The 23735-nt window shown below is 40.5% G+C and overlaps 1 protein-coding gene across 5 annotated transcripts in view; it reads left to right on the top strand.

The window, feature by feature from the left end:
• Positions 1-2482: 2482 nt before the first annotated feature.
• Positions 2483-23735, top strand: part of tfdp2 (transcription factor Dp-2) — a 41452-nt gene continuing 20199 nt past the window's right edge. For 2 of the 5 annotated variants that reach the window (XM_065281827.1, XM_065281823.1), the window contains exons 1-3: positions 2483-2617; positions 15746-15837; positions 19449-19509. In XM_065281827.1, coding sequence (XP_065137899.1) covers positions 15823-15837; positions 19449-19509 — 76 coding nt within the window. In that variant the 5' untranslated portion in view covers positions 2483-2617; positions 15746-15822. Of the gene's footprint in view, positions 2618-3053; positions 3158-15745; positions 15838-19448; positions 19510-20062; positions 20544-20594; positions 20869-23735 lie in introns of those variants that run through there. The other 3 variants (XM_065281824.2, XM_065281829.2, XM_065281828.2) reach the window with 3 other exon arrangements.

The raw sequence follows: 23735 nt of genomic DNA, 5'->3' as shown, positions 1-23735 counted from the left end.
CCCAGAATGCTTTGCATGAGGCTGTTATTTTATAGTTTTATTCTGTAAAAATAAAGATTTGTTAATGTTTAAATGTTATTTAACTTTAAACAAACTGTTGCCAGCACTGTAAAAAAATGTCTGTAGAAATTACAGTATTATAGGGTATTACTGGCAACTAGCTGCCAGTAACTTACTGTAGATTTGACATTTACGTTATTTACTGGCAACAGTTTAGTCAAAGTTAAATGAACATGAAACATTTTCAGTCTTTATATTCTACAGTAAGTTACTGGCAACCAGCTGAACATTAACAGTGTATGGTGTTGCCTTCTTGAGCATTGGTGAATGTTTGCACCTTAGCTGTGAGTCTCTTAGTTTTGAAAAGGGGTCAAATATGAAGAAGATGCTGGAAAAGCAAAGAGGTGTGTAGGACATGGAGGCTTTTTGCAGACCAGTGTGCAGTTTAATGTTCAAGACAATAAACGGACTAATGAACAACAATGATGGCTTAGCCAAGAATCCACACCCTGTGAAGCTCGGTGTTTGCGTCACAATCGTCTTCACAGGAAATCCTCTGCTGAATAAATTATGGGCCGGCCATGTAGAGATGTACAGTGCGCCACACACATTAGCGCGCATGTACGGCCATGTACACAAACTCCCACATTTGGATGTGCGGGCTGATGTGTGTGGCGCCATTTTTTATAACTTTGCATGTAGGGAAATAGTGCTGTTTGTGCTTTACTGCTTAACTGAGAAGGTGTTAAGGAATGCAACGTCTGCAACCTATGTGTATAACAAGTCACTTGCAGATGCAAGAGAGCCATAATGATACAAGGTATACACCGCAGACAATGACTTTCTTACTTAGTATTTTTATCTTGTTTTCAGTACAAATATCTAAAAAAAAGATGTGTCTTGATGTGCAAAATTAACTTAAATAAGACAAAAATATCAAAGTTAAGTGAATTTGTGCTTGTGTGGAGAAAATATTTATTGAATTAAGTGTTTATGAAAAAGGTTAACTTATTTCAATATTTGTTTTCCTTACCCCATTTTTTTTTTTTTTTTTTTTGCTTGTTTTAATCACAAATTTACATAAATTTCACATGCAAATGACGCGAGTTAACTCAAAATGTTCAAGCGCCAAACTACGCGTGAATATCGCGATGCATTTGCGTCATTCGCGTCTGGTGTGAATGCACAATGACATTTACTCCTTTCTTCCTGTGGGTATTTCAGTTGTTACAAATGATCTCAAAGCGATCATCTTAAAACTGCCTGAACAACAATTCAGACACAGATAAAAAAATAATGTAATAACAACAAAACAATATTTAACATTTTCGGTTCATTTTAAAGCTTCAAGAGGCAGTCACCATCTACTCCCATAGTAACCAGAAAACCCAAAACTTCACTTAAAAAAAATCCGTGTTTGAGTTCTGAAGAACAAAGAAAGACAATGGGGGTTTAAACGACATAAAAGTAAAGTTGTTTTTGGGTTAACTATCCCTTTAACAATAACACTGCAAAAATAATTTCTGATGCATTCATGTGCATTCATGGTGGTTGTTTTAACAGATGTGATAAGCGCAGGTGTGTCTTTGGGTATTGTGGGCTTGTATAGCGTCTTTCCTTATCAAATACCTATCTGCACCCAGTAATGTAGTTTTTGCTCATTGCAACTGCCTTGTTGACTTCTGTTTTAACATTAGATTTTTTTTAATCAAGTGTCAATTCAATGCATTGAGTTTGTTGGAAACCAGCCATATAACCATATGATTAATATTAACTACAATGTTTTAAGTGCTGTCCATTACAAAACAAGAGGCTGAACTGTTGCTAGGCTATATCAACAGAGCAAAATTTTCCACAGGAAATTGCCATATATGCTCGTTTCAATCATTTAGAAACTTTCAAAGTGTCTAATATATTTGCAATCAAATTAGGAAATAACACAACGGGGTATTTCAACGTCCTTTTATCTGCATCGTTTCAACAAAACAAACATCTTATGTTTAAATGACAATACGTCGTTCACCACGTCATATGGTAACTAAGTAGCAGATGGCTCACCCGAACCGCACCAAGCCAAAAAACAACGCAGTACGTCCCGTTGTTTTATTATGTCTACACAAACTAATTAAAATCTCCATAAAGCTTTTAAATGTATTCATCTGATTACACTTGCATAGCACGCGCTATTTATAGGCGTGTTTTCCTTCATGCGGCGCTATGCAGACCGATCGCCCTATGACACCGAAAGTACCGCGAGAGCGTTTTGAAAGCAGTGTTTTGGAATCCATCTCGCGGTAATTTGGCGTCATACACTGATCAGTCTGTGCAGCTCCGCATGAAATCAAGCACGCCTTATGTTGCAAGACACGCCTGTTTTGTATTCCTCTCGGGATAGCCAATCATCTTTAACCTGGCTTCCGGCGTCACTGGCAGGTGTAACCAATCAGAGAGGGCGACTGACTGCCACCGCCAAGCTTGTGTGCGGAGTTCAGCAGTCACTCAGGAAGTGAGCGCAGGGCCCTGCAGTTTCTCTGCTTTCACTCTTTTCCATTTACACAAAAGTTGTTTGTTGTCCAGCTGACAGACTGTTTCGACACTTTTAGGCTCGAAACCCGAGGTAAGATTCATTTTAGCGCATTTATTAAAGTTAATAAAAAATAATATGCATAACGGTGAACTTGAAGTCAATTATAAACACACGTAACGTTATCACTTTGACAGCAGCGTTTGTTATTTACACATTGACGAATTAAATACTTAACTGAAGTGATTCACTTAAATACTAGTTTAATAACTGACAACTAACACTGTTTGATGCATTTTATCATAGCATGCAGCTAGCTGGAATGCAATCTGTGAACGACAATTTTTAACTGTGCCATTCAGTTTCGATGCCATCTTAACGTTACCGCAATGCTTACATTGCACAAAGTACTTTAACACTTAACTTACAATTAGCTTGTTGTTCAAATACAGAGAAACAGAGATAGTGACGTACAGAGTGCCACTGTGTCGTGAAACGCTCGAGCTGTCAGTGGGTGGGCGCGCGGCTTGCGCGAGCGAGCGCCGGGCGTTTCTCCGTCGGTTTGTTCTGCAGCTTTTGCACATTTCCGCTGCTCTGAGGACTCGGTTCCGACGAGCTTTACGTTTAGTTTCGGTGAGAAGTCATTTACATTCCCTTACGTTGTTGTCTTACTTTGATTTGTACTTTGCTTTTTACGCATTTTTTGTTAATTCGTAAAAGTTTGACTTTGGGACGTCACTGATGAAAACCTGAGGTGATTTTGTCTGTGCTCGTGCGCGTAGTGTTAAAATTCAGCCAGATGTGTTTATAATGTTTAATTTATGAAACAAGGATAAAGAGCAACAACATTTGTCAAACTTTTTCATCTTAACCATCGGCTGTCTGAGTGTCTGTTAAAGCCCAACTGTGTGATGATGATGATGATGATGTCATGGTAAAGAGATGTTATCGGATGATAATGCCAAGTTACTTTGATGTGGTGCAGAATAATTATTATTTGCGCAACCACAGTGTTGACATGGTGCTCCATTTTTTACAAAACCATGCTAATCCCATGACACGTATATAAAAACAACCATGTTATTATACAGAAGTGCAACCAAAACATTTATCAAGGTGAGCATAAGAAAACAAGCCGTTGCCATGGCACCACGTGCAAAATACTATTGCTGTACTTGTTATGTTCAATTTTAAAGGTTCCAATGAATGCATTGATACAATATGTTGTTATCTGATATCTACACAGAAGGTTTGTGGCTTCAATAAGTGCAAAAATTATTCGGAGATGGTTTTATGTCCATTTTCTACCCTAGGATTTATCTTCAGAATGAAATGGTCTATTATTACCTTATTTGAAAGGGTCATGAATAATAATGTAGAGCTCTGCTCTGATTGGTTGTTTCAGAGAGCAGCTACTTCAGTAGCTCTGTGTGTGTGTGTGTGTGTGTGTGTGTGTGTGTGTGTGTGTGTGTGTGTGTGTGTGTGTGTTGTGTGAACAGATCTTATGTTTGAGCCTATATCAGACAACGATACAGAATTTGAGGAATAATCAATTGTTTGGAGAATGTTAATGAATGTGGAGTTGTAAGTTTATGTCTTTTTTTCAGTTTGGACCTGCAAAATGTAACTGTTACGGCAATAGCAGAACTTCAACCTAAATGCTAGCATATAGCATTAACTAGCATAAAGCACTAACTTTGTAGCATTGTAACAACATTGTACCTAATATGGGGCGTACATCTCGACTGTAACTTTCCAGCTGGTGTTATGTTGAAATAAATAGTTTGACATTCTACGGCACATTTAAGCTATTACCATGATAACTTTGTTTGTTAAGACATTGACACCAATGGATTATATTTGACAATATAATCAGGCAAGTTTGTCTTCTAATGCGAGTTGTATTTGTCTGTGGTTTGTCTATTCCCCTTTGAGATTGTTTTTATGCTGTTTTTCACCTTTTCGTGATGAAACACCTGAGCCATGTTGTTCAGGAAGTGCCTGTTCACCAAACTGTGAAGTAAACATTCAAAAACATACAGGATAAAATATGAAGAGGCTCAGGCAGGTGTTAAAGACTGAGTGTTAGTAGTACAGTGTGTTTAGTATGATAATTGGGAAAGAAAGCTCTAGGGTGTGAGGTCATGGGGTTTAGGCTTAGCTTTCTGAGATTGCAGGCAGGACTGCGTCAGATTCGAGGCAGACATCTGTTGGTCCTGCACAAACGGTCTGGATATTTAATCCCTCCAGTCGAGAGGGGGAAGGGGGGGAGCGAGCCCCTCACAGTGTGTGTGACAGGTGTCCTCCTGCCATTTATTGAGCACCTCAAGCAAAATTTCCCATTTGTGAGTGTGTATTTGTATCTGTAGTGGCTTTTGTCTGTTTATTTTTCTGTCTGTGGTTGCGTTTATGCAGGTGTATTGTTGGTAAAGTCTGTGTCAGCTAGTTTAGCAGCCGAACACATTGAACCCAAAGTTCAAATGTATTGATCTGTTGTTGATCTAATACTGCATTGTTGTGATACAGCTGTCACGTGAGAGGGTGCAGTCTGTCTTTGTGTGTTTGTGTTTGCACATGCACAAAAGAGAGTGAAAGGACAGAGAAAACACTCACCACGGATCCTTTTTGGCGCCATTTCCCAGCTGTCTTATTCAGTCGTGTGTACTCTAGTGTCACTGTAACATGTCCCATGGGACACACTTGCATACAGTTAGCGCTGTGCCGCCTGCAGCAGAACGTAGGCTTGTTTTTGTGCATCTTGCTGTGTATGTGTATACACTTGGGAGAGGGAGACTAAACTTAACCTTCACCATTCATGTTGCAACACTGCACTTTCCATTCTAGGAAGCTGAAAATCCAGCATCAAGTTTCCGGATTGCTGTAGTATGTACACACAGCAAGTCACTCATACTTGAAATTGTTTTACTTTTTACTGTCAGAGTTTAAAAACATCTAGCACCCCTTATGTTGGATGACTATCTGTATAGTAACTTGTTGTGATTCATTATCTTCCTCCTCCTGACCTAAACCCTTGTTATTATTGAGAAACACTTTTGCAGGGTGTTGTAATTCAAAGGAATCGTTTATCTAGATATGAAAATGTGCTCAACCTTTTGTCATACGATATGACTTACTTGTCACTGTGTTACCGGCCGCTGTTCTTTGCATCTTTGCATACCATGAAAGCTTAGTGATCAGAAGTTGTCTTTCTCCAACAAGGACATATCTTTATGTATGTGTTTGTATACCTATTCTGTTACATACCGATAGTTTTGCTTGCTTGAAGTTGTTTCAAATTATTATGTTAGTGTTTCCTACAGATATATGAAATATACTTGTGGTGGTAGCCGTTGAAAAAGGCAATCATTACCCACCCATGTACCAAACAACTAGTAATGTGTGACACAGTGCAGGTCTATAGATTATAAATAGGTCTAAAGATTATAAATGTGACCAGTGTTATAATTGTTTATGTAGCTTTCCTTACTTTCAGTTTCTATAAGACAAAAGTGTAAAAAGCGGTAAAACTGCCTCTCTTTCTATTCCTCTCTTGACGATTAAAAAAGCTTAATATACTCATTATTTCACATTCAAAAGTCTACTTGCTTTCCCGGTGACGGGTGACTTTACATTACAGCTTTGCGTTTTTTATATCTTGAGCTTGAGCTTTGCTCGTTCAGTGCAATGTGCTTGCTACCATCTCTGTGCTCTCTAAGCAAACTTTTTAGATATAAAAAGATGGTCAATTAATAAAAATGGGATAAAAAAGTGTGTGGTCATGAGTTTTAAAACAAGAGCCAGTTGTTATCGCAATAGAAAGCGTAGGCAAGCTTGAGACTGCACATGAGCTTTAGCGCTGACTGACTCTGATCATGGCCGTTCTCCAATCGACTCAGGTTTTACCGCAATGACCCGGGACCCAAAGTAATTAAAGCCGAACCCGACTGACCATTTAAAATGTAGACCTCTGTTAAGACCTCTAACGGTACATTCACACGGGGCGTAAGCGTTAACGCTTAACGGAAGGCTTGTCTGAAGTGTGGCCAATCACTGTGGCCGCAACACAAGCACCAGTCTTCCATAAACGTAATTGGCTGGCTCTGCCTAGGTTATTTGCATAAGGCGATATGATTGGCTGACGCACGCGTTGCCGCTTGAAAAGTTGAGAAATGTTCAACTTCTGCCGCGAGCAACGGCACTGACGCGGCGCCGACGGACCCACAATTCAGTTCTCCAACGCTTGACGTCACCCATTAAAAGTGTCAATGCGCCGTAATGCATACAACTTGGCTCAAGTTCAAAAACATGGAAGGATACAGTGTGACGCCAAGCTTGTTTCGCGTTGCACCTACTTCATCGAGAAACAGAGAGCATGTGAATGCCCTGAACTTCATTTTATGCACACATACATTCATATAAACACTATGACAATGATTGCCTCTCCCCCCCCAAAAAAAATCATAGATGTTTATTAATGTATGATAAGTTGATAAAGTATTTGTCATGACAGGCCTAGCCAGCATATAATCTGCCCTAACCATTGACATTGCCAATGTTTAATAGTGGGAAGAATTGCTTTTATCTGCCGTTAACGATTGTAGGCCGATACATTGTTGCACCTGCAATTCATTATTTTTTATAAGGCAATTGTGTGGCTAGGCTAAAGTTAGTAATGCTATATTAGTATTTTTGGTGTTTGAGCATATACAAATATCCATAGTGCAAAGTAGTTGATTTGTGTTTTTATGGAAGGTAGAATCTTGGGTTTGGAAAGAAGGCAAGTAAATGCTTTAATGTCTTTAACAAGTTTTTGACAAAGTGTTACAATCTGAAAGTACACATACTTTGTTTTTAATGGAGAGAGAGAAAGATAGACTAATCAGAGCCTTTGGTATTTCCTGTTGTAGGAATCCCGAGCATCTGAATTATGACATTTTGGACATTTAAAACAAGCATGTATGAACTAAGTAGATTTACTGTAATGATACAAGGTTGGTTGGTGTACACAAGTACAGTAATGCAAACGTAAGTGCTTCACCAAGGTATAGCAAGCACTTGCAAAACACAAGTTTGTGATCTGTGATAGTAACAAATCTCTGTAGTCAAAGGGGGTGAAAGTGTTACCTCTAATTCTCTGTGCTATTAAACTGGAAGCAATTTGTGAAGTGCTTTCGTAACTAGATCTATTTGCAGTCACGTACTTGCTTATACTTGATTTTCTTAATATGCAAAAATCAAGTTTGGCCAGATGTAGTTTAGATGTATTCTGTAGATCTCTCAATATAATGTCGCCTTGTTTCACTGGGTTTGTGCTTCCTTTTTTCGGTGACCCTACATGACCGTTTGAGCCGAGCTGTTTGTATTTCAGACACGCACACATGCATACGCTCTCCCAGAAGACCAAATGTCACCCTCCTCCTCCTGTTGTCCTCCGCGTAGCCCACGCTAATCAGTTGTGCTATAGTAGCAGAGGCCTCATGGAGAGCTGATGGTTTATGCAGCTCTTATAGCTTGGACAGGAGGAGCGACATGAGATTCTGCTTTAAAGACTCTAATTTGCTGTGTCAAACTTGTTTCATGCTTTAGATCGCACTTTTCTGCTGCACATATCTAACTATATGTGCCACACTAAATAGTAGATGACCTTGCAGTTGCCATGGAGATGGACCGAGCCATACAAGTGACAGATGGAGAGGGATACAGAAAGTAAAGGGAGTGGTCTGTCTTAGAGGATGCAACACCCCCCACCATAGCATTGGGAAAGCCTATAGTACATAGTGGGCTTGTAGATCACCATATTCTACCTCTAAGCATAACTAAGTAGACTGACCATTGGGGGGGGGGGGGCGTGTACACCAAAATGTTTAAATGTGGAGGAAAACGGCAGCTGTATGTTGACTGTAGGCGCTTGGCACCTTTTTTCAGATGAGCGCTTTGATTGCTATGATACTTCTGATTTGTTTATCAGTCGTTGAACGATGCGCCCGTTGGTTGTTGTGATATTGGCCCGCCCCTCCTCCACTGTGATTGGACGGCCGAGTAAGAAGTGACATTGATGAGCTGAGCATTTCGGCGCCCAGTGTGGACAAAACCTACCAGCTGCTAGTGTTTTTGAAAAGCACTGCACTTTTAATGGAAACAATTAAAAACATGCTCTCTTAATATGGACTTAGCGTCTGGATGGGCATTAAGTTTGGATGCTGTAAACAAAACCATGTGATCTGACCTGCTTTGAGGTGACCAGAATCTCATCGGCTCTGAAAGATGAAGGTTAAAATAAAAATAAATGAGTGAATTTAGACATTGAACTACACAATCCAGTTAACTTGAAACTTAACGTAATTTGTTACAGGTATACAAAGATAAAACCCAAACTGATTTGGGCCTGCTGGGCTTGGGTCAGCTGGTTTAAGATGAACCCTGAAGTACATCAGACCTGTCAATCAGACTACTTCATACCCTCACAGTCTAGATCAATGATTCCTACTCCCCTCAACTACCCTAAAGCTATCAAAGCCTGTCCGTCTTTTCTACCCGCGTCCAGTGCTGTGTCAGTCTCAGACTGGGCAGAATCGCCTCTTCCAGGTCAGCGCTCTTTACTTCATCAATGATGGAGATCGAAAGAAGGACTAGAGGACGGTGATCAGCAGAGAGAGACAGGAGGATAAAAGAAACAGAGATGGGGGAGAGAAAGAGAGGTCAGGCTGACAGACGAAGAGCTTGGGGATTTATGGCAGGCCAACTGAAGGACGGAAGAGAAGGACAATAGAAGAGAAGGAGGGCAGTGGTGGGGGGCTTATGGTAGGGAGGCTATGTCTTAAGCTTGCATTTCATTGAGGTCTTGTAAGTAATAGGAAAGGCTGTAAGCTTAGTTATTTAAAGTAGTATTCAAATGAAAATCCCTGAACCTAACATACGTACATACAAAAAGTGGCCAATATGTACTTGTGTATGAAAGTGTCCGTTCGTCTGCTAAAGATAATGTGGAAAGTGCTTTGAATGCATCACAGTGGTGTGCATCCTAACCATTATGCTGTTGAGCATTTAGGCATGTGTAAACCACAACATGACTGTTCTGAAATGAGCACGACAATGCACAACTTCCAGTACGTAAGACAATAAGTTAACCTCACAGTGACTGCATTATTACCTGATCCCAGCCTTTACGCCATCTAAGCTTGAAATTAATTATTAGTTATTGGTCTTTAGACTTTGGTTTCTCCTTCAGGATAAATATATGGAATGTTTCCACTCATTTTATTATTAGGTTCATTTGTTTTGCTTTGACATAAAGGACGTTGAAATCGTAATGATAACTAGAACGATAAAAATCTAAAAAGAGAATAGCGGAGTTCACATCACAACTATTTTTGTTCACAACAGTGGGTTGTTTTCAACTGATGAACAATACACCAATGATCAAATCTACTTGAATCTAAAGTGCACAAGCATTTAAAATGAGGGAGACTGTGGAGAAGTTGAGGTCCATTACATAAAATTACATCAGGTGTCCAGCACTGTTGCAGTGAAATTGACTTCATAATGTTTTTATTCTACTACACTGACTAGCCAAAAGGTAAGATGTTAGATTAGACAAACTAAATTCACTGTTTAGAGATACGCAAAACTCCGTGTGTTGAGGACATCTGCTGGTTATAGCCGCTGTAAATGCAACATGAAAAGTACATTTAATGACATGTTAACAATTACGAAAGTTATTATTAAAGGAAATATTCAATATTAGTTAATGTCATTGAAGGTAAAGGATTTGCACAAGTAATGCGTCTCAGAAGCGAATTAGCATAAAATTATTATTATCGTCTGGAGGTGTGGACGCTAATATAGTTATTTTTATAGTAAACATTACATTAAAAGTTATCATTACAATGTAAATGGCCCTTAAGCTAGAAGTATTTTTAAGCATTCGTAAGAGTCAGTGTACAGTGCATGTGATGCAGCCTTCATCATCAGAATTGTATGCGCACGCTGTATGCTCACCGTCAGATTTTTGTACTGGGTAAGCACTAGGGATCGACCAATATGGATTTTTCAGTGCCGATACCGATTTTTGTTTCATCAGCCTTAGCCGATGACCGATACAGGCTGCCGATTTTCTTGAGCCGATATTTGGAGCCGATACTGCTTTTGCTCTGTCAATTTACATCATAAAAATGACACAACGATGATGCCAAATGTTACAAGTCTCAATTTTAAAAAAGTAAAAATTTATAGAACTTAAAAAACTATATTTAACAAATAATAAAAACTGGTGAGGGTGCTATGGAACCATCTTTTGATGATGTCATGAAAAGGTTGGTTGTTTTTAGTCACATGACCTGCAATCGCTTGCGGCTTCCAGCACTCTGTCTGTAAATAATGCCGGAAAAAATCAGCGAACACGGCAGACACATATCAGGCGATGCCGATACACATAAAATTCGCAAATATCGGCCCGATATATCGACCGGCCAATATATATGTCTATCACTAGTAAGCACGTACAAAGTAGTATGTAGCCCAGGAGATGAATTGCATTTTGTCGCAATGCGCATGCATCGTACATCGGTGTATATGTATAAGTTAAATAAACGATGCTTTGCAAAGCTGTGGGTCAATCATGCATGTACGTTCAAATACATGTCCAAAACAAACTATACTCCATGCTTTGAGGTAAACTAGGCCCTAAACGTAAGTTTGAGGATTGCGAATAGTAACGCCTGCCTTAACGAATGTCACTAATTAGACAAACCACCTTTTTGCGGTGATTGAGAGCAAGCTCGAGAGTTTCAATAAATGGAGGTCAATATAGCCTATTGAATAAGGGTCCTCAATAAATCATCTGTGATCTCAAGAGGCCTTTTTAAAGGACTTTTCTGTGAATGGTGAAACAAGGCACAACAACGCTCTTGATTTACAGTGTGTAAAGTCTTTTGTCGTTATTTGGTCAGTGTGCTGTCCTGGTCTACCTCGTCTCTTCTCTTACTCAGCAACAAGTTGTCTTTAGTGTCATGTCACCAGAGCAGCGTGTCAACCCACGGCAAGCCAAGTTCCCTTACATTTACTGGGTGGCCTCTCCCTCACCCAGGAAAATAGAGAAACCGAAATTGGGGGGAGGGCAAATGACATAGAAAAGAGAGAGAAAAGAGAAGGAGAGACCTCCAGCCACTTTGAAGCTTCTTTCTGGTTCCTGTGTCAGGCTTCTCCCCCGTGGGACAAAAGGCCATTATGTGAACCTCAGGCAGGGGGCTGTAGGGGGGTATTGTGGGACTGGAATGGTGGGCGGCAGGGCTAGATCCCCCATCTATTGATCTACTCGGTACATTCTGCCTCACCCCCTCCATCCCAACCAGGCTTACCAGCTGTCTGCTCTACGCCTCTCTCAACCTCTTTAGTAAGCCACAAAGACACACACAGCCGATCATATGGACTCGAGCATTAGCCTACTTACTGGACTTTTCTGACAATAGTGTTGAAACAACTTCACAAACGTATAGTCATGCGCAAGGATTTTTGAATGCATTTGCATGCATTGCTGACAGTCGGTTGGATGTTTAAGGTCATGCTTATGTGCTACACTTGTTGTGCATAAAGGTGACGGCTGTACCCGTACATCAGCATGCTGTCTAAGTGGATGACCTACAATTTGTGGTGTGTGTGCACGCTTGTCTTTAAAGGTCACGTATTGCATATGTTGGTTTACTTTTCCAGTACAACTTGCATACAAATTTTTCACGATTAGGTAAGTCTTGGTTATAGGTCTTAGATTAAAGTAGTCCTTTTATTTTGGTATATATCGGTGACTGTCACACTGGTCATTTTCACAGAACTGTAAAAGTATTTGAAATTCCTTGTGGAGTGTATAAAAGCTTACATAAAGATGATACTCCCAGTGGGTTGGCATTGTTGCCAATGTTTTGTGCAAAGCCACCCTTATGTGAATGCAGAGATGGTTGGCAAAGCAATCGCAGTTGCAGCCCTGTTGTACATGCATACCCTGTATTCTTGCATGACTTTGGTGGAAGCAAACCTCAGGTACCCAAGGGGGCGATAGAGTTACCTTCAGATGTCTGAGCCAATTAACCAAATGTACTAGCTATAAACATGTCAACAGTTTTAATAATTTAAGCTAACTTGAAATATTACTGTTGACAAAGAATTTATGCTTATTCCCACCATATCAATGCTAAAGAGATGCTATGAATGCTACGTATTGCATTATGATTTGCATTTCAACATGCAACAATGTCCAAGCTTGTGCACACAGCAGGGTTTGTATACTTGTGTTTCATTACATTTATATTTATGCATTTGGCAGATGTTTTCATCCAAAGCGACTTGCAATGCATAATAAGCTATACATTTTATCATATGTGTGTTTCCCGCAGGACCTTTAGCACTTCTTATGCAATGCTGTAGCTCTACCACTACCACTAGCACTACCATCGAGCGATTAAATGATGCTTCGATCGATCGGCCACAGATTGGTATTGGACGATCATTGCATTAAATGACTTGATTAAAACCATCGGAACTCAGTAAATTTGCTGATGACGTGAACGGACCTTTTTGTATACTTTTGTCATTGTAGGGCTCCTGAATTCAATTGGAGACCGTTTTTACGAAGTGTGAGCATTTTAACAACCTGTTGGTCATGTGCGACCTGCAAATTTGAATTTCTTTTTTGCCCTTACAGAGAGATATGTGTATTTTCTATGAGGACGCGCTCTGGTCATAACGGCATGATGCATTTTCACTAGGGATGCACCGATAGGATTTTTTGGGCCGATACCGATACCGATTTAAACAGACAACTTCTGGCCGATACCGATGCCGATACCGATATTAAACACTTGTATACAATACTATACAGTTGGTCTATTTGCTAGTTTATTTCTGCATCAAATTATTTTTACCGAACATGGATTTGATCTAATTAACATTCAACTGACCAACATAATAAGAGAGACACAAATTAAGCTAAAACAAATATAATAAGACAGCATGACAACCTTCAAAGGTGGTTTTTGCTGTTCAGCATTTATTTTATTAACAACATTAACTCGTTTTTTTTACATATAATGGATTTCTTTATGCAGTTAATTAATAGGCCGATACCGATTGTTTTTCTCGTGCTATTGCCGATATGCCGATGGTTTCAAATTCATCAAAAATCGGCCGATAATATCGGCGGCCGATACATCGGTGCATCACTAATTTTCACATCTCCATCAAACAGCACAGCAAAAGTGTAGAAAGTTTTAGGGCTGCACGATGTGAGGAAAAGTTGCGATGTGCGGTGACATTGTTTAATGTTGCGATGACGATGTGAGTTGCGATAAATTTTATATTTTTTCATGTTTTAGGGGCCATTCACATGTCGCGCCTAAAAACGCGTGGAAAACGCTTGACACGTAGGTTATTGTCACATGATCTGCACGCTGCGCTTGTGTCATTCTGAAAAGTTAAAATGTTTTTGAAAAGCCTGGAAAAACGAGCGCTTCGCACCGCGTGCGAGTTGCGACTGCGGCGCTTCCAGAGCGCACATACTGTGCGCCTACATTTGAAATAATGAACTTGAGCGCGCAATAGATGCAATATGTGAATCACCGCTTCCACAGTACCTGTGTTTGCGGCGTCATCTCTCCTAAATCCAAAATAATTCCATGATATAGCTGAAGTGCTGTTCCTTTTCACCACAAGGTCTTCATCTGACAACACATTTTCCTCACTCTTCTCTCCTTTCTCCGCCATCGTTTTTGCTAACAGGCACAGCGTCGCAACTGACACATCACAAATCAATCTGAGCGTAGCTGACTTGGGGGTTCCACTGATTGGCCTAATAGCATGAACGCATAAACCATCCGTGCGTCCCAAACTGCCTACTTCCATACTATATAGTATGCAAAGAGTACGAGAAGTAGTGCTTTTAGCCTACTATATAGTATGGAAGTATGCGGTTTGGGACGCAGGGCATGTCTTCAGGACTAAACGTGATAGGTCAAACGTTTATTACATGCGCTTACCGTTTTCCCTTCATTCATCGCGTCAAGGCTGTCTGTTGCCATGTGTTCATCGCGTGAGATCATATCGCGATGACGATGAAAATTCGATGTATCGTTCAGCCCTAGAAAGTTTATTATTTGCATGCAAGTTTTGACAGTTTAAACTTTAACTTTACTTGCAGCAGCTCTTGTCCGTGTACACCCAATGCACGCACACAGTATAGAACGATCTCTCTTACGTCTTATGCATGGTTCACACCAGACGCGGCAAGCGCAAGTGATTTACATGTTAAGTCAATTCAAATACGCGATTAGGCATCCTGCGGCGCGGTACACACGAACGGCGTGGAAGGTGCAGCGCGGATGACACGTTCCATGCGAATTGAGCATTGCCGCGGGAAACCCGCGAGTTGAAAATCTGAACTTTGACGGAATTCTGCACCGCATTAACCAATTAGGACCTTGCTGAAGTAGTGACGTGATTACAGGAAGCCAGCAGAGTGGTGTAGTCTCAGCGGAGTCGCAGAAGCCCCTCCCATGACGCAAATTTCTGCGTGAATGTCTCAAATGACTAGAATTTCAAGCGTGGCTTTCACGTGTGAATGAAGCGAGTGAACTCAAATATTCAAGCTTCCAACTACGCGTGAATAGCGCGTTTTTGCCGCCTCTACCACGGCTGGTGGGAATGCACCATTAAAGTACAGTAACCTAATTCATCTTAATAAAATCACTCTCTGCTTTTCACTGAAGAACTGTTGTACTTCATACAAATGCGTGTATATTTAACTGAAGCCACACAAACATACCTTCAAAAAGTCAGGCACCTGCCTTCTGTTTTGATTTGATGTTTTATTCTCTATGTTTGTTGAATTATGGTTTATAATGGAAATGCTTATTGGGTAAAACACTTGGCCTTGGTTTATTGGTGGGGGGAATGTCAATGCCGTTTTTTATGAGTGTGCTGGATAGAAATGATCGTAATTCCTTCCTCTTTTTTCACATATGCAAACACATTATCCAACGGGGGAGAAAGTTTGGATGTTGAATGTGGTTGGGGGTCCAGAAAGGGGTGGGAAGTCCACTCCTCTTGCTGTCCCTTTTGTCATCTCTGGTCATCAGTGTTATCACCAAAATCACAGAGGGCTTTCCTCTTCTCTAGCAATCTTCTTGTTAACAATAAGGTCATATCACATCCTTACAGACTCAATTTTATTTGCAGGTGTGTTTCTGTAGGGGACTGTGCAGCGTTGAGCATCTGGTGATCTGACCAGCAGAAGGTGCTTCATCATCTTTAGTATGATGGCCAACACGGTGAGTTCAAACATATGTGTCTTTATAAGGGGTGTAAAATGTGTGAAGATTAAGTTACAATATAATTAAAGGGACGGTTCTGGTTTTTGTGGTTGGTTACAGTTCAAGTGTCAACATGTTAAAACCAATTTGTTTCCGCTGTTTTCATGAAAACAAAGGCAAAATAAGTCTTTTGAAAGTAAGGTCTTTTGATGCTAAAACCTTGCTCTTGTCTTGCTAATGTGACCTGACTCTATGACATAATGATTTCCTGAAATAATTTAAACCTATTGCTAAGAAGCGAGTAGGTCTGGGCGGTATAGTAAATTTTGATAATATATCAGTAATTTTTCCAAGCGGGATACAGGATGAGATGATACCATCTATATCGGTATGTTCTGGTAAAAGGGTGAGCTAAAGATATGAGCACGATATGTTTTATTATTGTTTAAAATGTTAATATGCATAAAAAAGCCAAGCTAAAATAAAAATGTGTAAAAAATAAATATATAAAATGAAAGCTATTAATAGAATGTGGTTTGGCGGGCACCTTAAAGAATTACGGTGGGCAACCTGGTGCTCGCGGGCACCATGTTGGAGACCACTGGTCTGATATCACCCTCCTTTGCAAAAGAAAATTGGCTAGAAATGCACACACGTTAGGTTTCCAATCAGCTTGTATGTTATGCACCTGTATATTTTCAAACAGGGAGGAAACCCCTGTCTTTGCATCTCATTTTAATTTTAATATGACACGCGAGGCTTTGACTTGCATTTAAACATTTATTTCACTTTCGCAACTAATTGTTTGCAGAATAAAAGTTTTAGTTTACATCATATATTTGTATTTTGTATAACAATTATGTTTATATAAATACACACACATCCATGTATAATTTTAGAAAGATAATTCTGCATAAATTTATTTATTCATATTTGTATATATAATATAAATTATACAAACATATAAAAATGTAAATATATCTTTAATGTGTAGATGTGTGTGTGTGTGTGCGTGTGTGTGTGTGTGTGTATATATGTATATATATATGTGTATATGTATGTATATATATGTATATATATATGTGTATAAATATATATATATATATATATATATATATATATATATATATATATATATATATATATATATATATATATATATATATATATATATATATATATATATATATATATATATATATATATACATATAATGTGTGTGTGTGTGTGTGTGTGTGTGTGTGTGTGTGTGTGTGTGTGTGTGTGTGTATATATATATGTGTGTGTATATATGTGTGTTTATGTGTGTATATGTGTGTATATATGTGTGTATATGTATATAAATTTAATTAAAAAAATAAAGTTTTACTGTGCAATATAATCTGTAGTCTCTTTGCATGTATATGTATGTATATATATATATATATATGCACCATTGTATAGGAAAGCATGCTGGCTTTTTCTCTTATGCCCACATTTCTCAAACGTTTTTTAAATGTTTCTGCCTCTGTGATGCCACGTTGATTAAATCATTGTGACATGCTCTGCGACCTCCGACCGTTCTGAATGGATGTCTCTGTAAACTCAACCGACATCTGTTTACTCATCCGTTTTAAGGCCTGTATACTATAGATTTTCACATAGTCTTTCACTGGCTAATACCACAGATTTTAATGTAGCCGCCTGATCGAGAGTTTGCGTGATCGTTTTAACAAGAGGAAATACTTTCTGTGGAAGTACATTTGCTTGTGTATTTTGTACTAAATTTAGCAGCAGTCAGACTACAGGAAAACAGTGTATGGAGCTTTCATCCTCAGGTTATGAAGTTATGACCTATCACAACAGCAGCCGGCTCTGGTGATACTCTGCTGTGTTGAGATATTGTGCTATCAGCCTAGAGACAGACGTCTATCCCGCTACATACTGTACAACCCTGTTATAGATACAATGATCTGAACCCTGTGGGACACATTACTGACAGTTCAGACCAAATGTGCATATTAAAGAGAGCATGGGAACATAACTGTAAATGCACTCAGAACTTTCTTAAAAATGCAATCTTGCTTTTAGGTGTTTTAGTATGCTTTGAAATTTCGCCGTGAACATACCGGTAAATTTAAATCAAATAAATTTATCTTTTAGGGTTAGGCAAACCATTAAACAGTTTGCTAATTGTTTTTATGTTTTGTAAGTCATTTTAATTATAATACAATGGCCCTAAAACGTTAGAAATGTATTGACTAAATGTCATTGCATTAGATTTTAAAACGACACTTGTTACGCTTTTCCATTGCATGGTACGGCTTGGTATGGCTTACGTTTTGTTGGTTTCCACTAGGACTGTGGCAGGTGAAGGATTTTCCTTGTGGTGATTTTGAGTGGCTCAACAGTGCTGTATGCGGTTTTACCACCTTTATTTATTAAAATAATAAAAGTAAAATTATTATTTAAATCCATAACCATGATGTGCGCTGGGATAAAACACAGGGTGCTTCATGTCTCAGGGTTCCCACAGGTCCTTGAAATCCTTGAAAGTTTGTGAATCTGGGGAAAACAATCAAGGCCCTGGGATGTTTTTGAAAATATACATACACAGATACAGGTCATTGAAAGTGCGTGAATCTATTTTATGCAAGAAGTTTTCTGGAAAAAAATCCATATTATTCCCTGTGTAGTGTAGGATAATATCATACAATTTCTAGCCTTTTAAGCACACGTGCTAAACTGTTCGCTTTAAATGCTTATATCTTCTGTATGTGAATGTTGATTCATACCAAAATGCTTTTTTGCATAGTTGTGTTTGACACATGAAAACGTCTCTGGTTACGTATATAGCTGTTGATTCCCGAGAAGGGAACGAGACGCTGCATCTCCCTTTCAATACTTCCTGTGTCCCTGTAACGCCGTCTTTGGCAATATTTCATATAGTGATATACTTCCTGGCTCCCGAGTAACCCTGTCTTTGTCGTTAAGCCTCACCATTGGTTGAATTTGATATACACATTCAGACACACCTGGAGGCGTTCCCAAGTGTCACTGCAGTGACGCCGCGCAAGTTCCCTCGAAAGGGAACTGTTACAATATATCTTAAAAGGTAACACGATGTACCCTTGCTCTCACTTGAAATGTGTCCCCACATTTACTCCTTGAATTTGAGGGTATTGGACCTGGACAGTCCTTGAAAGGTCCTTGACTTTTAAGTTAACTTAGGTGTGGGAACCCTGGTTTATAATCCCACCAACTTTGAAGCGATGCTAAACTGCAGTGGAAAGCAAAATAAAGCGTGCCGAGTCATACCACGCAGTGGAAAAATGCCACATGGAGATAATAGGTACAAAGGTGTACTATTTGATAGGGTATCTTCCCAGAGATGCCTTTTATACCTTTATTCAGTGTAGATGTCAAATGCTAGCTAAGCCCATGTTGTGAACTACATCTGTAGTTACTATGCTAGGAGACCTGTGTTAACTTCTATTGACTTGACATCCATTAAAAGTTGTTGGTGACCAGTTTGTTAAAAGTGATCCATTTTAAGTACTCGTTTACAGTATGGTATAGTGCATCAACGTGATTTTACTGATTCACCTTCTGTCAACTGATTCACTTTCCAAATCTCTTCCCCATCTCAGGTTGGCGCTGCAGCTCTGTGTGGAGATCTCAAGGTCTTTCTGAACCAAAACCTCACCAAAGGTAACCGAAAGTGTGTCATGCCTTAGCATTAACCAAAAATAAATACTTTTAGAAATTATTTATGAGTTTAAAAGTCAGATTTCCTTACTCAGAATTACATACGCCATGTTTTTAGTTTTAGTGAGACAGTAGTGAAGAAAATCCCAGGTAATTACTGGCAGGTAGTAAACTTTTATTGTCATTTAATGGTCATGTTCAAAGTGAAAGTGTGCTGTTATGCCATTAAATAGTAAATGTTCAGGAAATAGTTTCTAATTGCACCATATCCTTGGACTGGTTCACGTATAGATCAGCCAGCATCATACATCTTATTAGCAATGCTTTTTCCTGTCCCAGTTCAGTATGTGAAGACAAGCTCTGATATGTTATCGTTGCTTATGCCATGTATCTTTAATTTGTTTATAAATAAAGCTTTTGTGTCAAGTCAGTTGATCATTTGAATACATCTTAATTCACTATTTAGCAGCACCCATCTACTTATGTTTTTCCCATCATTCATATAACAGGTGAAATTTCAATCATGCATATATGCAGTTGTCCATTACAGCTCATGTGAGTGCTAATCCGGCTACCGGTTCACACTATTACAGTGTGGACATGTGTTCGGGGCGCTTGATTGTGCAGCTACACATCTATTCAGCTTTCCTACTCTCTGGGGCTTTCCACTGCTCTCAGATCAGGCCAGAGCAAGCGAGCACCCATTCCCCGGTCATTCTCAGAGCGATCCGCCTTAGCAGTGGGAATGGGACCATCTGCGCGTGTGCTTAGAGACAGGGAATCCCGCTGCAGGCAAAGACACGCTTTCAGTGAATGCAGCTACCGTGAGCGAGTTTCACACCCGGCATGGGTGAAAGTCCACGTGTGGATGGGTGGACTCCCTCTGCGCTCGCTCTGCAATGCCTGTCGAGCCTCTCAAGTTTCCACTGAATGGTAACAAAAGGGGTAGAGAGAGAGAGAGCGCGAGAGAGAGAGAGGGGGACAGCAGATCCAAGCCTGCTAGGCGGCTTTGAAATATGCTCTCCACTCCTCTTCAGGTAAATCCTGCATCTCTATTTTCTCTCGCTCTTTCTCTCTCCCCCTCCCTTTGCGCTTCATTGCATTCAAATATTGTGTAGGAGCAGCTGGTAAACCTGCATGTGTCTCTGTATGGCACGCGGAGGGGAATTCTCTCTCTCTCTTGCTCTCTCTCCCTCGCTCTCTTTCTCAGTCACTAAGGAAGTTCCTCTGTTCAGGGGGAGGGTTAGTTTGGGGGCGTCCCAGTCTCTTTCTGGGACTCGAACTTGGACTTTTTATCAGTAGGGAAATAGTTAAAGGTGAGAAGTATGGAAGTACTCGTTCTCCCACTTCGGAAGCAAACAGGTACATTTGGAATTTGGTGGTTGACTTTGTGCATGTCTGTCAACTCTTTATGTTTATTGTGTTGATGGTTTTATTTCAGGAGGTTTGTATTTTTATTTCAAACGTGTTTGTTAGAGTGAGTACATGCATGCAGTTGTTTGGTATCTGGAGATGTTTCTCAGGCACTGATGTGGTTTTGAGTCGGGTTGTGCTGGCGTCCATATGGGCAACCCCAGGAAGTTACTGTTTGTTTCTTTGTATGTTTTTCTTTGCTTGTTCCACAGATCATGTCTTAACACTGTTGTAAATGTCTTTTATATATATCTATGCTGTATAGTATGTGTATGTATGATTGTAATTTAAAACAAACACTAAGCACATTTTGTGTGTGTGTGTGTGTGTGTGTGTGTGTGTGTGTGTGTGTGTGTGTGTGCCAGGCTGCTGCTCAGCTGTATTCTAATGTGGCTTTTCTCATTGTTGCTTTAAAGAGCATGCGGCACTGACACATTCTCACACAGAGGGCCTTCAGACACCACAGACCTGCTGCCGCAGATTATTCTGCTGTACATCTGCTCTGGATAGGTTTATAACACCAGCTACAATGTTTTTATATCATAAAATGCATGGAATAGGATGCTTATTAGTATTTTTTAAACCCTAAACTTACCCTCGATTCAGTCACCCGTGCAGATTTTACTGTAAAGTATGGGTGTATGGCAGCATAGCCAGTGATATCAAAACATATTGACCTGCTAATGTTCTTTGTTTGGGTGCGATTGGTCATTTTTAGTAACTTTGCTTACATAACTGTCAGGTATGCATGGTTCATTAACCACATTTTTATTTCGAGTCAAGCCAAAAGCCAAAATTGTAATGTATTTGTCATTTTTAATGGTAGTTGCGGCTGTTTGTGTTAGTTGGTGGTCACACTATGTTCATTTGCACTGTAAATGAACATGTAATTGCTGGACAGCACGGACGCAAGCGTGGACACGTTGTTGCGTAGCCGCGTTGTTGCGTAGCCACGTTGTTGCGTAGCCACCTTGTCGCATACACACATTGGACAGGTTGTCGCATAGGCAAGATGTTGCATGGGCTAGTTGTCGCATGGGCTAGTTGTCGCATGGGCTAGTTGTCGCATGGGCTACTTGCCGCATGGGCTAGTTGCCGCATGGGCTAGTTGCCGCATGGACTAGTTGGGCTAGTTGTCGCATGGGCTAGTTGTCGCATGGGCTAGTTGTCGCATGGGCTAGTTGTCGCATTGGCAAGATGTCGCATGGGCTAGTTGCCGCATGGGCTATTGCCGCATGGGCTAGTTGCCACATGGGCTAGTTGCCACATGGGCTAGTTGCCGCATGGGCTAGTTGTCGCATGGATACATTGTTGCGTTAACACATTGTTGCATCGCGTAGACACGTTGTCGTGTTGCATAGACACAGGTTGTCGCATGGGCAAGATGTCACATGGACACGTTGTCGCGTAGACACATTGTCGTGTAGGCGTGTTGTCACATACACAAGTTGGGCAGGTTGTCGCATGGGTAAGATGTCGCATGGGTAAGATGTTGAATGGGCAAGATGTCGCATGGGCTAGTTATCATGGGTTAGTTGCCGCATGGGCTAGTTCCCGCATGGGTTAGTTGCCGCATGGGCTAGTTGTCGCATGGATTCGTTGTTGCATTAACACATTGTTGCATCGCATAGACACGTTGTTGTGTTGCATAGACACAGGTTGTCGCATGGGCAAGATGTCACATGGACACGTTGTCGCGTAGACACATTGTCGTGTAGGCGTGTTGTCACATACACAAGTTGGGCAGGTTGTCGCATGGGCAAGATGTCGCATGGGCTAGCTGTCGCATGGGCTAGCTGTCGCATGGGCTAGCTGTCGCATGGGCTAGCTGCCGCATGGGCTAGCTGCTGCATGGGCTAGCTGCTGCATGGGCTAGCTGCCGCATGGGCTAGCTACCGCATGGGCTAGTTGCCGCATGGGCTAGTTGCCGCATGGGGTAGTTGCCGCATGGGCTAGTTGTCGCATGGATACGTTGTTGCGTTAACACATTGTTGCATCGCGTAGACTCGTTGTCGTGTTGCATAGACACAGGTTGTCGCATGGGCAAGATGTCACATGGACACATTGTCGTGTTGCGTAGACACAGGTTGTCGCATGGGCGAGATGTCGCGTGGACTAGTTGTCACATAGACACGTTGTCGAATGGGCTTGTTGTCGCATGGGCATGTATATGTCATTTTTAATAGTAGTTGCGCCATGATGTTTGTGTTAGTTGGTGGTCACACTATGTTCATTTGCACTGTAAATTAACATGTAATTGCTGGACAGCACGGACACAAACATAGACACGTTGTCGCATAGACACATTGTCGCATAAACACGTTGTCATGTCACATAGACACGTTGCATAGGCGTGTTGACGCATACACACGTTGTCGTATCCCGTCTTGAAGACACAGTTTGTTGCATGGGCACGATGTGTCGCATAGGCTAGTTGTCCGTAGACACTTTTTCGCATGGACACGTTGTCGCGTAGACATATTGTCGCTTAGGCGCGTCGTTGCATAGGCACGTTGTCACATACACACGTTGGGCAGGTTGTCTCATGGCTTGTTGTCGCATGGGCTTGTTGTCGCATGGTGAACTCTAAAGTGCAAGGCAAAACATTTCACTGATCTAAACGTCACAGATTGACCTCTTTGCTGAGAATCCAACATGTTTAAGTTCAAATTGATTTACTTAATTAATTAAACTTAAATAAGCGGCTGCATGTCTTTGGAAACAGCAAAGGTGTGTGTGTGATTTAATCAAAACAAAAGCCATAAGAGTATGGCATGATATTGCATTGCCTATATTTGTTGCAGGTTTGTTTCAGA

The sequence above is a fragment of the Paramisgurnus dabryanus genome, chromosome 8 (assembly GCF_030506205.2).
Source record: "Paramisgurnus dabryanus chromosome 8, PD_genome_1.1, whole genome shotgun sequence".
Lineage (NCBI taxonomy): Eukaryota > Metazoa > Chordata > Actinopteri > Cypriniformes > Cobitidae > Paramisgurnus > Paramisgurnus dabryanus.
This window is presented reverse-complemented; position numbering and strand designations above follow the sequence as displayed.